Below are 17,194 nucleotides of genomic sequence, written 5' to 3' on the forward strand. Positions count from 1 at the left end.
CGAAACAAGACACCTGTTTACAAACATGGACAAGAACAGCAAGTGTGCATGCTGCTCTTTCCTGTTTGAAGATTTTGATTTAATAGCAACTAGTTTCTGCTGTGCTTGACATCCTGAAACCTTATGAATTCCTTTCTTAGGGATGTTTGCCTCATCAGCCAACTTGGTTTTGTTTCTCTAAGAAGCTGAACAACTGAAAAATATAATGGATCCAAGGTATGCAGCTAGAAAAGTAAGAGTGGATGGAGTTTCCAACAGACTGGAGATAACCAAGCATAAAAGCCTCTGAAGACCCAAATATTTGTCGTGATTTTTAAATGCGTGTATCTGGCAAAGCATAAGGATGGGTAAAGAGTGCCCAACTCCAGACTAATAAATGTCAGAAGGGCCACTTTCATACTCCATTGCTGTGCATAAGCATTTCAAGTTAGTCCTGCTTATCACATGACAGCTTGATCTGCATTTTATAAGCAAAGATGGAAAAAAAATATGGTTTTCATTTAACATTTTCAGGGGCTGAAAATGCAATTATAAAAAATTGATTTATTTCAAGTTACTGTTTAAGAAAAAACATGAAAACAAAACCAAACAAACCAAAACCACAGGTCCTTACAACACTTAAACCAAGTGGCTTATCTCAGCCTTTATTAGAATAATTACAATTAAAAGAAACGTGGTGCTTCTATTTTCACAGCAGGACACGCATCATAGGAAGTAATGGGCTACAAAGCTATAGCAATACAGTGGAAAAAAATAAAATTAAATAAACCAAACCCAAAGCTTGCTGCAGACATTACAGCTTCTTTTAAACGGAAATCAGTTTTCAGGACAAGCAGAGTGCAACGCAGAGGCAGCAAGAGCATCAATCTAAGCTCAGAGAAGTGGGAGCCTGTCAGACCAAACATGGTATCAGCTAATAGTGTCCTAAACCACAGTGGAAGCAGAAGATAGGCAAGTGCAGATGGTAGGTTTGTTTGCTTCCCAGTCCTGCTCAGCTTGCCCCTGCTGGCACAGCAGGCAGGTGACTGCCTCCCTTCAGACAGCGGGGCACGGTCACTGAGCCATCTGGGCCTCCATGGCCTGCGCTGTCCATTCCGGGGCTGTCTGACTGATCTTCTCCAGCAGGTTGTTCACTTGGAAGCACAGCGACTGAATCTGCTTGTCCCAAGTTGGCAAAGCTTCACGAGCTGAAAAGAAAAGAAAAAACAACCCACACTAAACAAAGCAAGTCTTAGCAATTCCTCTGCCTTGTCAACTGCAACCTTTCCTTTTGCCACCACCCTCACCTAACTCACAGAGGAAGCCTTCCTTGCAGTGACATCAGGATCACTTCTGTACTCAAAAGCTACAATTATTCTGGCTGCCTGTTACAAGCCTAACTCCTGCATTGGAGCAGATTAGACAGAGAACTTCCTGGTGAACCTGTTCCTAGAAGGAGACTGATGGAATAAATTCACACTTTCCTGTGGGTAAGAAGATGCAGAGCAGGAATGAGTGAAGTGTCAAAGGTTGTCCCTTATGGCCAACTCTGCCACCTCCTGGCCACAGAAAGACGAGCCAGCTCACTTTGGGCAGAAGGGATTAATAAACTTAGTATCCTTGGCCTGGCAGGCACCACCTCGAAAAGGTCACTCTGAAAGGTGCCAAAAAAATTATACTGTGGTTGAACTTACTCTCAAAGTGAACAATTCCATCAATCTGATCAATAAATCCATTCATGCGACCCTCAGTTATCATCTGAGAAGCGATCTTCTCTGCCTGGAATAGCAAGGAAAGATGTCAGAAACTTTGTCCATTCTCAAAGAAGTTAGAAATTATTCAGACTTAACGAGGTCCACACACAGGGGGGAAGGAACCTATAGACAGCACTCATTATGAAATGATTAGACAAACTCTCAGTGGCATCTAACTCCACTGTTGTTCATTCAACATTGTGTACCTCCCATTCTCATACATGTGCTAGATATTTAACCTTCCTCCTAATATGGAATATTTAGTGATTCCCTAAAATTTAACTGATTTTCCTAATATTTACCATAGATATTTTCTCATGCCATTCATGCTCCTTGTTTAAAAAAAACCAAAAAACAGTAGAAAATGGATACCTTGGCTGCAGGGATCTCTAGTAATGCTCCAAGCTCTTCAAAGGTAATGTTGTTGTAAAGTTTGCTTGCAGATAGTAAGTTGTGTTCAATAACAGCTCTGTCCAGAATACTGGAACCTTTAGGGTTAGATGAGAAAAAAACCCCAAAACATTACTATAAGACTGAAATATTGGTTTATATAGCAGAGCAAATGAAACGCTTCTCTTTTATTTTTCTGAAGTGCTACATGTGCAGAAGGTCCAGATGCATCTGCCTTGCATCCCTGTTAAGCAGCGCAGAGACAGTGGACAAAAACAAATGGATGGCACATGGCTGATTTTAAAACAGATAAACCCTTTATTTAACTTCTAGAGTAAGTAAGTGGAGCCCTTGCTACAAGACTTAATGTCTGAATTGAGGGGGTTTGACCTCCTGTGATCCTAGCTTGACAAATGGAAAGACCATTGGGGGTTTTCTTATTATTCATCACGGCTCTTAGGGGTACAATTAACCTCTCTCACTGTGCTTGTGATAAACCCTTATCTGATGTCTCTCTTCTTGACTGAACAGTTTTCAACAGTATAACTCATTTGCCCCTTAACCTCTAGCTGAAGATAAGCACATTATTAAATACCAACTAACCTGCATTCTTTAAGGACAAACAGTACAGGTTATAAATGAACAATAAAGTGACCCAAGGGAAGGAATGCAGCACATTGGTAGCAAGTACCTTCAACCCAGTTTTCACTTCTGCAATTACATGGTTACTTATTTTTCCTCAATCAACGATTATTTTTCACCAGGAGGATTTTCCTGATTCAGAGGTATTTCATGCTTACGTATTTTTCCACTTTGATATTCTTCCAATCTAGAAAACTGAGACCGGTGTGTTTAGGATTCCAGTGAAGTCATTACTTGACATTTTTTCTGACTGTTCAGAGGTTCCAGATTTAATGTCATGTCAGTGGAGACATGTGTGAGGTCAAAACCATCCCCTCACTATGTCACCTTCCTGTCAAGTCAGGAAGCAGTTCAAATAAATGTATCATCAGTACAGACCATTTATGGCCTACATGCATGTAATGGGTTTCTAGGCACCCTATTCCTAACAGTGCCTTAGAAGCTCATGAGGACAGAGACTCAGAAATACTGGGAGCTTGTCAGTGAAGAGGACTGTACATGGATAGGGAAAGAAAATTTGACAAGTTATCTTCCAGAAGAGTATTTCAAAACCTTAATGGCAAACCAGAAAGATGAACTATGGCTAAGAAGCTTTACTATCAAAGTACATGCTGAAAAGTATTTTTAAACTAATGATATAAGCAATACTAAATTCTTTTCCATGACACTTCTTGACTGATTTGGGAAGTCTAACTCCCACAGATGAACACCTAGCATTACAAGGTTTTAGAGAAGTGTGTACCATCAGCTGTAGTTGCTTTCTGGTGAGGCATCAGCATAGCTGCAAACTCTTGCAGTTGATTTCCACGGATAATTCTGTCGAGATACATTTTCTCCAAGATCCCATAGGCTGCAAGCTGCTGGCATCTCTCATCCTTGAAAAGAGTAGCAAGCATGCGGGAACGCTGTTGCCCTAGGAAAGTCAAGAGGAATTCTCATAAATGACCACCAAAGCTCCAAGTATTTGGAGGTGAACAGCAGAAAGTTACCATCTTTTTTCCCATAATACATGCAAATAACAGCCAACAAAGCTCTACTGAAAAAGGAATTTGGTTGTGCTCAGTTCAAAGGCAAAGACACTGAACGAATCCAACTCTGAGCTAATAGTGTGCCAACAGGTAACGTTGACACCATGTTCACAATTTTGGATTCCTCACCAAATCTTGTCACAAGGTACCTCCCCACAAGTAACACACAAGCTGATTTGCTTCAGGGGAAATACCTATGTCGGGTCTTTTACACAAACATGTAAGGTGTATTACCTGCTGATGCCAAAATAGTACAATGCAAAGCATGTTTCAATGCCTCCAGCCGCTCAGTTTCATGGACTATGCTCTTGTAGGACAGCTCGTTGTACCTTTGGGCAGCCTCAATGAACTTTCTTCTATAGTCGAGTACTCGAGCATAGCAAACCTAGAAAGGAAGGATATCTCAGAAAAAGAAAAGCAGCAGAGGAGGCTGCACAATATAGGTGTGTAAAAATTGCACACTATCAAGTGATAGCTCCCATAAATATTGTTCTTCTGCTTCCTAGGGAAATCTGCGTCTTCAAAGAATTAGCTTGACTTGAAAAGTCCTTGCTAAAGTATCATGGAAATCAACTGAAAGGGCATTTCATGTGTTAAACACTACAAATGTCTAAAAGCCAAGTATTGAGCCTAAGTAAATGAAATATTGTACAGCTGGTACTGTACTTGTGTGAGTTTCCCCTTCACTACTGACACTGACAGCTACCACTTAGGCAGCAATTTATGTTTCAAGTGTTTGCTTTTCCCTTTCAGCACGGTAACACCTGATATTTCTTCCTTCCTTCGTGCTTTTCTACAATTCACAGAAAATATTTATACTTTCAACTGGGTGTGCACTTCAAAACATAATATGGGATGAAGAAAAAAGGAAAGGGAAAACCAACAAACCAAAACCACCAGATGCTGAGCTACTGCTCACAGCACATCTGCTTTGACATAGAATTTTAAACACCACCACACTTGACCAATTCCATTACACTGTAGTCATCACTGCTCACCAGTTATAAAAGGGTTTGAGAAATTTGTGTATGAACTATGTACACAGTAAACCCACAACAAAGCAGGAATGTCAGCAGTTAATTTACTACATAAGACTTTGTGCTACATTTATGTATGGGACTTATTAGTTAATTACTGGGGGGTGGGAGGACTTCTACTGTCTCTAATACTGGATGCAGTTTTTTCTCCCTCTTAGATTTATAGACAAAAGTGGAGGCAGTATTTTCAGCAATATTTCAGATGTTTTGAAGCCTAACTTTTATTTTCTATCAGTAAAGCTGGCATTTAAAGAACCATTACAGACTTATCTCCAAATGGTAAGGAATGAGTTAATTATTGCTACAACGTGTCTCTCAAGCTCCCAAAACCATATAGCTTTTCCCTTTGTCTCTTTTCTCATGATGAGAGTTTTAATGGCAGTGCATAAAAACATCTCAATGTGGAATTGTCTCCCTGTAGAAAGAGAAAGCAATAAAGCAGGTTAGACAACCTTATAATGGATTTGCAGCTGTTCATTAGTTGATTCATTCTGCAGCAGGGAAGCTCGATTAATGTAAGCTTCTGCTTGAACTGGGTCATCATCCTCCAGATACAGCCTGGCAATTTTCAGGTAGGTCTCCAGTTTATAATCAACATTGTACTGTCTGTAGGGAAAGAGAAAAGCAAGTGCTCAGAGTTGCTCCAGAACTACCCTTGCTCTTAACTCTATACATTTATTATGATTCTTAAGCACTTGGCAACATTTGCTTTACCCTGCTTTCTTCTTCCCTACTACCAAAATTAGTGCTTTCTGTACAGAGTAAGAAATTTGAGATGAATGCCAATAGAGAACTGGCTCCTGCAAACACCAGTAGAAATAATGCAGTCCACCAAGACACAAATCTACACTCTCATAATTTGTTTTTTGTGGACTGGAAGTTTGCCACCAGTGGTGAGCCACTTGAGTTAAGAAGCAACCTTGCAGTGCAACAAATAGGTACTAAATAGGCAAAACCTACAGCAATTCCTTCTATGGGCAAACTGAGAAAGGGGAAAGGACTGCCAGAGAAAAGTAACAGCAAGGGTTCTCAACATAAAAAAACCCGAACAAACAAAACAAGCCAAAACAAACCCCACTTCACGAACACACCAAAGAATCCCCAACTGCATTTGTTATTATCCAATTTCAAACTATGCCTTCATTTTGAACTGAGAAGGTGGACAGGTGGAAGAACTGCCACCTTTCAGGAACGTTTCAATAACCTTAGAAACATTTTTGCAAAGTACTATTAGAAAGACTTGTTTATCAGCACTAATTAATAGCGGGTAACTCCTGCTGCAGCAAACTCCAAAATTCTCACTCGCTGGTCTAGATCAGTAGAGAGAGAGAGCAGGTACAGATAACACCACAGAACTGGATATAGCATACTTTTGCCCTGTTTCCAAAGGGATCCCCACCAACACTTGTGCTGCGTTTCTCCAGTCTTCTTCTTTCTCATAGATTGATGCAAGATGTTGCCTTATTGAAGCCACCTGAAGAACAAGAAAATCAATAGCAAAAGTAGTCACCGTTTATAAAGCTTTTAAAAAGACAAAACAAATCTTTCAAGAACTGGACCACCAAAAGTCACAAGCCTTTTTTTGCAGTTACACCTCATATCATGCCTGTGAGGTATGAATGAGATGAACTGTGATTAGATCCTAATGCAGAAACTTCTACTTTGGAGAGCAGCTGTCAGCAGGCAAAATATCAGTGCTTACAACCTGGCTTTTTAAGTGGAAGTGTGGGTAAAAAAAAAAAAAATCATCTGATGTATTAAATTTAATTTATGCCTAATCATGATGACATAAAAGCAAGCATGTTCAGCTCAGAGTAAAAGCTGCTTAACAAGACAAAAGGTAAAGAGAAGTGAATAAAAATCACTGCAGAAACTGCCTTGACTTTCTTCTCAAACACTAGATCCTAAGGACTTTTTATATAAGCAACTTCTCTAAGAACTCTCAGATGATACTGCACATTCATACAACAAAACACAGAATTGAACTGAAAAAGCACAGCAGCACATTCGGTAGTGGAAGAGAATTGGGATTGCAAGAAAGCATTTTTTCGAGGTAAAATGGTTATGGCTAAAATAAACACACAGAGAAAATTCATTTATTTTGAAACAAAAGCTATTTGTCAGGGTGCATGCTCTTTACACCGTCTGACTGTTCTACTACTCGGGTAAAATGCAATACTATGAGTAGCAGTCTGTCTCTCTAGAGCACCTCCAGCAGGCTCAAGGATTGTTTCATTGTAACAAGCCAATTTCTGGTAGCAGAGGAATTACATGTCCATCATCATGATGAATTGACTGTCATCTTTGCACAGTCCTAAGTACTCTCTGCATTCAGCTCAGGTTTTCCATGTACAGGACTGCAAAACTGGACTCTAAGTAGGAATATCTGTTTTGAACAGCTCTTTGAAAGGCTTGAAATAGTCAGCAGATAAGGAGGGGAAAAACCAAAGCCAAACCCCCCCTCATTGATTTCTCACCTGTTCTTCAAACGAAATAACTCTGGGCTGTATCTTTTCCAAGGTGAAGTGGTAAATTTCTTTGGCTGTGCTGTCAGGGAGACTTGGAAGATGGGTACAGAAATCTGTCAGCAGCTGCCGTGAGATCACTAGACTGACATTCTCATTCACCACTGGTTCAGAGATGCACAGAAGAAAAACACAGAATAGGTGCCATATTTGTCAGTGCCTTCACTGCAGGTGATAATTTGCTTTTATGCTAAATTTGAATATTTCAATTTTTAAAACGGTATGCAAGCAAGGATGACTTTTTTTTCCCTTTTTTAAAAAAGGTGGGAGGTTTTTTCTTTCAGAAACTCTTTACACTAGAGGTCACCAGAGTTCTAACCCCTGACGGAAAAAAATGAATTTTTCACCTTGATTTACAGTTCTCAGTTGCTGAAGTATCTTGGACAAAGCACATGTTTGGGCTAAATCTCACTAAGCTTATTCTCGACTTTAAAAACATTTTAATAGATATAATTCACAGAGATGTTCAATAAGCCGAACACCCAAATAAAAATCCCCCTAACAATTTCTTGGCAGTTTTACAAATGGGTGAAGAAGGAGGCTGTCAGTTTAAATACCACGTGGCATCCAGTACCAACTTTAGCACCCAACAGAGGCTGCTTTGTTTTCACCTTCCAGCGCTGACAGGTTGGAAAGCTGTAATAACCACAAAGCTTACAAATCCATTCCCTCTTCACTTCCAAATGTGGTGATGAGGGTTCTTCTTCCTGTTGTGTCTGAGGTCCAACAGGACCAAAATACATTGCATTTACACAGCCTCACATAGAGCTAACAAACACACAACCCCACAGACCTCTGGCCTTCACTCAGTGTGCAACCACTTAGATGCACTTACTTGCTTCTACAAAAGCTTTCAGAGCTTCAAGCTGTTCCACACCCGACAGCTGAATGGCTTTTTCCAATATTTGACGGTACCTGTCCATAAAGAAATAAAAAAAAGGTTAAAAATGACTTTTTTTTTCACTAAGAACTTCTGCCCCTCTGCTTACTTTTCATGTCAGAGCCCTATTTTTGCTCATATTTTGTATGCTTGAAGGTGGCAATTCTCCAAACAGTTTGTTCTCAAGTACTATGAACATTCACCTGGAATTGGCACCTGGCTCTTCTTAAAACCCACGACTAGATTCTCAGATAACAGAGCTCATAATTTTTGTTATCTAAGAATGTATGTGTGATTTTGGAGGTTTAAAAAATTAATAACCACATGTCCAGGATAGCGCATAGAAAAAGTAATGAAAAGTTTACTGGTCATAGATTAACCAATGTAGTCAAATGTTCAAAATGCCACACTCTATGCGACTGGGTGATAAATATTATGTTACAGCCACTTGACATTAACACAGGTACACACTATGTGTTTTCAAGTGTTTATTGCTACAAAAACCAGCAATTTCTCTTTTCTTGTTTCAGCAAGCTAAGGAAACTTTGTCTCAGTGTGTGCAATACTGATAAAGTACTACATCCGCGTTCAAGCTACATTTTGAAGGCAAAATTTCCAAGGTTTCACACGAAAATCGTACAAGTGACACAGCTCCCCTAAAACACAAGCAACTGGACAGGGAGTCAAGGAATTCCAGGTGACGGATCTGCATCTGACTGGACTCTCGAAGTGAAAACACCTACGTGACACATCGCGCCACGAGCAGCTCAACCCCTGAGGGCTGCCGACCAAAATCCTCTCTTAATGAAGAGAATAAGAATTATTACTAATAACAAAAGAATCGCTGATATACGGCAGCAGAGGAAAACAAATTCCCCGGCCTCCCGCTGTGGCACAGCCCAGGGGCAGCAGCCGAGCCCTGAGGGGCGCCGGACGGACACGCGGGAGCCCGTGAACGAAAAAAACTACACAACCACGAGGTGAAACCTTTCTGTCTCCTTTTTATTTGAAGAAACGCGGCCGCCAGACACGATCCGCCCTCTCAGCGCACGGCGCCCCTTCACCCTCACCCCGCGGGCGGCTCGCACCCCTCGCCGCAGCGCGGGGAGGCGGCGGCGGCGGCGCCGGACAACTCACTTTCCCGCCAGGTCCTTGTGGGAGCCGCTGGAGTTCATCAGCTGCGCCAGGTCCTGCCTCACCGCGCCCGCCGCCATCTTGGGAGCCGCCTCCTCCCACCATGGAGCCGCGCGCGCCGGCGGGAGGGGGGGCGGTCACGTGACGGGGGAGCGCGCGCGGGCCGCGGGAAGGGGCGCGGGCCGGTGGGCCCCGCGCGCGGGCGGGGGGGAATATCCCAGGGAGCTGTCCCACGGGATTTAAACCGCGCGTGGGATAAGGCCGGAGCCGCCGCCGCCGCCTCCCGCGGGTGGTGCCCGCGCGTGGCCCCGGAAGCGGACGGCGAGGCGGGGCGGTCCCGGAAGCGCGGGGCGCTGCGCCGGCGGTTGCCAGGGCGGCGCGGTATTATGGGATGCGGCGGGGGAATGGCGCGGGGCGCGTGATTTTGAACAAACGCGGCGGCGGGATCGGCGCGGGTGCGGCCGCCGCCGCCGCGGCCGCCGGGAGCGGCACCGGGGAGCGCCGGCACTGGAGAGAAGCATCGCCAGCGGAGGAAGAATAAGAGCGCCCGCCCTCCCGGTGAGTGCGAGGGGCGGGAAAGCGGCGGCGAGAGGACGGAGAAGGGGGTGCGAGCGCGGCTGACAGCCGCCTCCCGCCGGGAAAGAACAGGCCCGGCCTCACTGTGCGCTCTCCCTGTGGCGGGCCGTGCTCCCGGGTGGCCCTGCCGGCCTCCCCGGGATGGCGCGGATAGTCGGTCCCGGCCGCCCCTCCGCCGCGGGGGCGCCCGCCCGGCGCGTCCCCTCCCTGCCGCTCGCCGGGGTCGGCTGCGCCCGGAGCCGCGGCGGAGCGGCGGGGTCACGGCGGCCCCAGGGCGCGGTGAGGCTCCCCCTCGGAGCGGGCTATGCGCGGGACCCGCCGGTGCGGAAGGGGTTGGGGTTCGCGGCTCGGGGGCGGCGCCGGGGCGGGGCGGCGGGGGCAGGTGCGGCGGGGGCGGGAGCGGCGGTGACGGGCTGAAAATGGCGGATCTTTCGAAATACGGTGGCAGCCGCCGGCGCTGACGGGCCCGGGCCGCCCCCGCGAGGTGAGACCCGGCCCGGGGGGCGCGGGGGAAGCGGCCGCGCTGGCGGCACCGCGCGGGGACGGCGGCCGCTGGGGCTCGTCGCGCCGGGCCTGGGGCCGGCGGGGCCCGGCTGCCCCGGCCCGGGGACAGCGCGTCGGGCGGCTCCGGGGCCCGGACTGCTCGCCGAACTCGCCGGTGTACGCCGCCCGAGGAGACCGGGCCGCCCCCGGTGAGCCGCCGGGGTCGCGCTGGGCTCCGCCCCGGGTGGGTGAGGACGTCCCGCCTGTGTCAGCGGGATGCTCGCTCCGGCTCTGCCCCGCGGAGCGGGTGCGGTGTTTCCTCAGCTCACCCCGGTGTCAGGGCGCACCTGTGCCTGAGCGTGCGCTGCCCGGCCGGTGGACAGCCCCCAGCTCCAAGGGAATGTGACCGGTTCTGGGATCCTCAGTACAAGAAAAGCAAGGAGATACTGGAGAGGATCCAGCGGAGGCCACGAAGATGATAAGGGGTCTGGAGCATCCCTCTTATGAGGAGAGACTCTGGGAGCTGGGTGTGTTTAGTCTAGAGAAGAGAAGACTGATGTCATTAATGGACATAAATATCTCAAAGGCGGGTGCCAAGAGGATGGTGGCAGAGTTTTTGGTGCTGCTCAGCAACAGGATAAGGATATATGGCCATAAACTAAAATAGAAGAAGTTTCACCTCAACACGAGGAGGAACTTTACGTTGAGGGTAGCAGAGCACTAGAACAGGCTGCCCAGGGAGATTGTGGAGTCTCTCTCTCTGGAGACATTGAAACCCACCTCATCATGGTCCTGTGTCACCTGCTCCAAGTGGCCCTGTCTTGGCAGGGAGGTAGGACATCTCCAGAGGTGCTTTTCGAACTTAACAATTCTGTGATTCTGTGAATGTAGCCAGAGCGTGTTTTCAGATAGTCCCATCTTTTCTTGCCACTATTCTTGCTTGTTATGAGGTGTATCAGTATTCAGAATGTGTTTTTAATTATTTGTGGCCTTGACTTTGAAGCATGTAATGTCCTAATTATGTAATGCTTGATATTGAAGATTTGGGTTCTGGAAAGCCCTGTGGCATTGAGAGCATGTGAAACTGTCCATTGGAATATACTGTAATCAGGAGGAAAGCTCTCAGACTTAAGATGTCAGGTGAGGAAAGAACAGATATTTAAATCACCTTTTATTAGTTTCATCCTTCTGAACAGTTCCTTGAAATATATACAGTTACTGTAGGAAATACTGAATATAGAGAAATAATTTGAAGTACTCTTTGCAATGTTTACATGGAGCTGGCAATAACAAATAGGTATGAATCCATGAGTATGTGGTTATCTTCTTCACAACAGCTTTTGGTTTATTGGAGGCAAGAAGAGTAGTGTGTTATTAGCTGAAAATATTTCTTCTGTCAGTGGCATCCCTTTGTAAAATACAATGCATTATACTTGTCTTTTTTTTTTTTTTTTCTTAAAATATTATTTGTGAAGACATCCAATTTACATATCTGTCAGCAAGTGGTAAGTGTTGGTTACATGCCTTGTACAGAATTGCATCAACCTACAGAGAGATGTACTGTTCTGTAGGCCAGACACTCTTACAGGCTGCCTTGGAGAGTGCATTTGAAAATACAGCCCAGCTTCTCTAATGGGTTAAAAAGTACTTCATGCTTGTTGTAATGGGGTAAGCTTCAACAGTTTGTTGTGCAAGGTTGCTTGTTCAGCTTATGTATCAAGAACTATCTGCTGATGTCTGGTTTGCTTATACTCCTGTGATGTCCACACTCAGATAGTTTGTAACTGAATGCTCTCAACAGTTAGTTCAGCTGGAATTCCTGAGAAGTTTTAAATGCTTTCAAAGGTGGAGTATCTGCTAACCACAGGTAAATAAGGGTGGTGATGAGGACTACTGTCAGAATTAATTCTTAGAGATGTAGAGATCTCATACACTGTGATATATTTTATTCTAGATTTGGAAAAACCATCAGAGTCCCTTAGGTTCTTTTCCCTTACACTTGTTTAAAAAATATTTGTAGGGGGAACTAAGGTAGATGGGGGGGGGACGACACAACAACATTTGGTTTCTGCTTCAGCAGCAAACTGAGGTTCCTTCTCTGTCATTTGGTGTGTTTGTGCTTTTGTTCCCTATATGTGCTATAGAGGTAGGGCTTTCTTTGTCACATGCTGTGAGAAGCACATCCTAATGTCCTACAGAGTTTGTACACTACAACAGTGAGAGGGTGTGGTGGGATACTTCATAGCAAGTTCCTAGGAGGTAAACTCAGGATTGTTTGGTTTGGGTTTTTTATTATTCTTCTTAGTTTCAGGAGCTCCCAGTGAGAAGTGGAAAATATTTCTTGAATTCTTGTTTCGAAGGTTTGCATTTTGCCAGGCCTTATATTTGAGTAGCTTGGTTTCCTTGGTTGCTCAGAAAGCTGATGAGGAGCATGTGGCTTTCAGTACAGCCTGTGACTAGGCTTGCTCACCTGACAATATTAGAAATCTGAAAAAAAAGTTCTTGCACAAGAAAGAGTGAGAGTGACAAAATAACCCCTTGATCAGTGATGAGGCGCAAAGCTACAGGATGTGAGAGATTCTCATGTTCCAGATCTTTGTTTGTGGCTCCTTAATTTGTGTGTCACTCCCCTTCAAGAGCCATCCTTCTGCCATTGGATGTGTTGCTTCTCACATGAGGGTTGTGTCCTTAGTTTTGGGCTCTGCTTTGAGCTGTTGCATGAGTTCTAGGTACGTACTGAATCCCCCTCTCTAGGGACTGACTGTTTTGGGGTTTTTCTTCCTTTGGAGTAGCAGCAGTTTCTGCTATAGACTCAAGAACTTTGTCTTCCTTGGATGAAATTATTGTTTCTGTGAAAAATCTTTTAGGTGTGATCCCTTGGTGCTGCTCTGGTGCTCATAGACTTTGAACTGAGCTATCTCAGCACACTGACTTGCCAGAATTTGCTTACTACTTTGTGGAGTAATTTTCTTCCTGGGTTGAACACCAGTGTCAGTGGCACAGAGAAAATGGGCCAGTGACAACCTACAGTTGGGTTTGGATGGCTTTGCTCCAGCCTGGCTCCTTCCTCTGGGCTGCCCTTGCAGCTACACAGATGTTTGCTAGCACAAGAAGGGAAAGTGTATGGAAATGAAAGGGCAGATGCCAAAGGTGAGCAGGACACCTTTAGCAGTAATTAATACGCACAGGGAACTGAAATATAGGGGAAGTAATGCCACTGCTCGTGTGCACAGTGGTCAAAGTAGCAAATGATGTTATTTGAAGTAACAGTGCAATAAAGGTATTGCTAGGATATTGCTTACACTAAATCCTATAAAATTGTAACAGGTGTTTGTTTTGTTAGTGTATAATTAGCAATTTATTGACATACAAGGTTTTTTTAGCTTTTGCTTTTCATTTTGAAATTATAATGGAAGCATAAATTACCCAGAATTTGCCAAGGGAAGAAGGATCTCTTCAGAACTGGTATGTGGACAAGAGGTTAGTTGGTGTGTTGATTTGGTTTTTTTCTCTGTCCATTGTTAAAAACAAACCAGCTAGCACCTCTGTTATAAACTTGGCAGTGGAAACATGAGCTTAAGCAATCTTCTCATGGAAAAAAACCCAAACAAACCCAAAACTCTCAACAGTGTAATATAAAGTTCTCATGTACATATCACTTGACAACTGTCACTTTAAACATGTAGGAGTTGCTAATTTGTGTACCTTGCCCATTCTTCTGATCTGCTGCACACAGTTGTTTGTGTGGTATCTCAGGCAGTGAGCACTCACTTAGCAGAATGTAGAGTAATGGGAAGGAAGTGGTGTGCATGGGTTGAGGGAATTATGGTTGCCTTGGGAACTATTTTGTGACTATAGGTGGTTAATTTGTGGTAGAAGAACACCTGGTATTTTCTTAAGTATTCATTGTAGCTGTTGGAAAAAAGACCAGATACTTACACTAGTTATGTATTCAGCATTTGATAAGGAGTAAGGTTGGGTTTTTTTCCTTGTTCTAGTTTGCCACTGGTATTGTATTTGATAAATCTAGAGCCATGATCCTCTGGGAAGCATGCAGACAAACTGCCTCCATGTCTTGCCTTCTGTAGAGAGTGGAAAAGGGAATGGAAATTGTTTTGCCTGTGTTCGACATATTTTATTACTGTGTTAAAACTATTTGCTTTCACTCTGCTATTACATATGCAAACATGGTGAGTTTGCAGTCTTAGGTGATTAATTTTTCCACTTACTCTTGTTAATCATAGCTTCCTCATGGATTCATCTTTTTCTGGTTTCATGACATGCATTTTGTTAAAGCATCTCTAGCTCAGTAAGCTTAAACAAAAGCCTCTCTGTTGAAAAAAACAGTGCTGAGTGATTTTGTAATTCTTTGCTTTATGACAAAACAAATCTTTCAATTTTAGAGAGAAAACAGAGAGTGTCAGAGAGAGTAAGAAAATAGGGAATGCCTGAAATGAATGACACTGTTTTGCCCATTATTGAAAAGATAGCAAAATTGAAGAATGGCAGTTAATTAGGAGAATTGTAGTACAGCAAGATCACCTACGTGCAGTTGTGCTCTTTCGTTTGACAGTATGCCAGCAGGGCAGGGTGAGTCTTGGGTATACATATGTTTCTGCAGAGGCTTTCCTAAAGAATGAAAACATGTCTGGTGTCAAGAGTTTCTTAAGAACTGCATTTCCTATTTTTTTGTGAGCTTCAGTTGCCTGGAATAGTTGATGGGCTTGTTTGTATTTGTTAAAAAGGGATGAGAGAACACAGCAAACAAGGAGATTAACTAGCCTGTTCTTGAGTTTGTTTTGCTTATAAAATGACCCAGTAAAAGGATTTGTTTCTCTAAGATTTATTTGTTTTCCCCTTGAAATCAACTTAGGCAAACAAGTGACCTTCACTTTCTAAACTGTAACTTGATTCTACTTTGCATAGGTAGGTGTTCTAAATCCCTTGTACTAGCAAGCAGTCAAGAATCTGTGAACTGTGAACCCTGTGTTGTTATGCATTGATCTTTTCCTAAAATAAATTTTTTCTTTGCTGGGAGAATGCCTGGATCATTAAATGACCAGTGGGTGTTTTTCCATTTGCAGAGATTAGTTTTGGTGCCAGTGCTGTGGACTGGCTACACTGGAATGATCAGTAAGGCTGTAGTCAGTTTTGCACTCAATGATATTGGCAAGGTTTGTCACTCCTGTTTCTTGTGGACAAAAAAATGTGGCTTTCCCAGGAGAGAAGCAGAAAACAGGCAAGAGGGAGGCTGCTTGTGAGTTTTTACCATTGCTACTGGAATGACTAGGAAAAATAAGAGCTCATTCTTTGTTGAACAGGAAGGTGAGTTTTGGTGTTATGTCAGCAAAAAGAAATAGGTTGAATAAAAGGTTTTGACAAGTTGGATGTCTTGGATTCTTAACAAGAATTCTTAATGACATTGATAAATGCAGATGCTACAGAATTTTGCGGAAAGACATCCCATAGTTATTTTTAAGTTCTGTTGCTGCTGCTGGGTTGGTTTCGGTAGGCTGTACAGTTTGATACAGAGCTGTTTGGGTGTGTGTCCTGAGCTGGACTGTGAGAGAATTTAGAGTGACAGCCTCTGGTGCAGGTGTGTCCGGCTCTTTGTGGGTACATGGTGCTATTAACTGTGTAGTGATGAACGAGGACGACTGAGTCGCACAGAGAACCTGCCAAACTGCAGGTCAGCTCCAGTGTCCTGTCATGTGTTAATCACTGCTAATCTCCAGCCCTCAAAATTGACCTGACAGTTGGCTAAAGCTTCTTTTGTGTGTCAAATTGGTTTTAGATGTAGTGAAGAGCTAGATCTTGCTACATTAAAAAAAAAGCCGAACAACTTCTTCCATGGAAAAATACAGTTAAGGCTTTGCATGCTATTGTTTCTTCACTTAGTAATTCTGAGAAGATGAACATTCTGGATCTGTATCAACTCAGTGTACTTAGTGATGACTTATTCAAATGGTGGTTGAGCATGTTTGCCATGAAAATCAAATTTGGAAGGGTATCCTGTAGAGACAGATTTGGGGCTTTTCTCAAAGCTTGCTGGTTGTTTAGGTTGGGTAGTAGGAAAGGGTTCTTCCCCCAGAGAGTGATTGGGCACTGGAACGGTGAGCAGCATGGAGGGTGCATGCAAAGAACTCCTCTTCCTTAAGTGGCCTTGCTTGGCATATTGTCTGGAAGAGAGTTCTCTAGGGATAGGATAAGATACAGTGTCGATATCTTGCTGTGTCGCTTTCAGCATATTGAAAGCAAAGATTGTAAGAGATACAGTGTTGTCCTAGTCACTGAAATGCTTCTTTCTGGCTAGTCCTGCCTGTAAGGTTTTGGGAGTTTTTGAAGTGTTTATCCAAAGCTGTTGGTTTTCTTACCTAAAGCTGCTGAAACTTGGAGTTTGTGTTTCGGAAGCTCTTCAACCTTTTATGTTATGACACATGAGACTTCAGAGGTCTAGAGAAGCCTGCATTTGAAGTGACCCATGTGGTACTGGAGCAGGGATGCAGATTCCACAGAAATTCCTATTTCTCCTGTTGAATTGATCTCAACTCAAAATCTTAATGTGGAATTTCATTCCACAAAAGTCAGTCAGCTATTGCACAGTCCTAGTTGTTTAAGTAAGTTTTCCCAAAAGGAATACAGAGGTGCTCTATCTAGAGATTGTAGTGGGAAGGGAGTGTTAATAGTGGTTTTTTCTGAATGAAGGAATCTGGATGAAGTCCTGGTTTGCCTGCAGGTGAGCTGTTTATCTTCAGCTCAGCCCTTC

The 17,194-nt window shown here is 43.9% G+C and overlaps 2 protein-coding genes across 6 annotated transcripts in view; one reads left to right on the forward strand and one right to left on the reverse strand.

Annotated features, from left to right (window-relative positions):
- Nucleotides 1-606: 606 nt before the first annotated feature.
- COPS4 (COP9 signalosome subunit 4) lies at nt 607-9,675 on the reverse strand. Its single transcript, XM_082282570.1, has 10 exons — nt 9,373-9,675; nt 8,191-8,270; nt 7,308-7,459; nt 6,201-6,304; nt 5,283-5,436; nt 4,028-4,178; nt 3,508-3,678; nt 2,106-2,221; nt 1,674-1,758; nt 607-1,187 (listed from the first exon to the last, which is right to left on the reverse strand). Exons 1-10 carry the CDS (start codon nt 9,447-9,449, stop codon nt 1,054-1,056), a joined length of 1,224 nt encoding a protein of 407 aa, XP_082138696.1. The 5' UTR covers nt 9,450-9,675; the 3' UTR covers nt 607-1,053.
- An 80-nt stretch (nt 9,676-9,755) lies between these two features.
- LIN54 (lin-54 DREAM MuvB core complex component) overlaps nt 9,756-17,194 on the forward strand; it is a 41,012-nt gene continuing 33,573 nt past the window's right edge. For 3 of the 5 annotated variants that reach the window (XM_082282167.1, XM_082282171.1, XM_082282172.1), the window contains exon 1: nt 9,756-9,927. The gene's annotated coding sequence lies outside the window, so the exon portion shown is untranslated. Of the gene's footprint in view, nt 9,928-10,224; nt 10,267-10,365; nt 10,430-17,194 lie in introns of those variants that run through there. The other 2 variants (XM_082282169.1, XM_082282168.1) reach the window with 2 other exon arrangements.

Source organism: Coloeus monedula (genome assembly GCF_965178545.1).
Source record: "Coloeus monedula genome assembly, chromosome: 5".
Lineage (NCBI taxonomy): Eukaryota > Metazoa > Chordata > Aves > Passeriformes > Corvidae > Coloeus > Coloeus monedula.

What these genes read in the sequence shown, in the direction of transcription:
- COPS4 (XM_082282570.1), bottom strand. Translation starts at nt 9,449, where the DNA reads ATGGCGGCGGGCGCGGTGAGGCAGGACCTGGCGCAGCTGATGAACTCC. An exon ending in GAAAGCTTTTGTAGAAGCAA is followed by an intron (nt 7,460 to 8,190) that starts GTAAGTGCATCT and finishes TCTCTGAACCAG; the next exon opens with TGGTGAATGAGAATGTCAGT. An exon ending in CCTTTGGAAACAGGGCAAAA is followed by an intron (nt 5,437 to 6,200) that starts GTATGCTATATC and finishes CTTTCCCTACAG; the next exon opens with ACAGTACAATGTTGATTATA.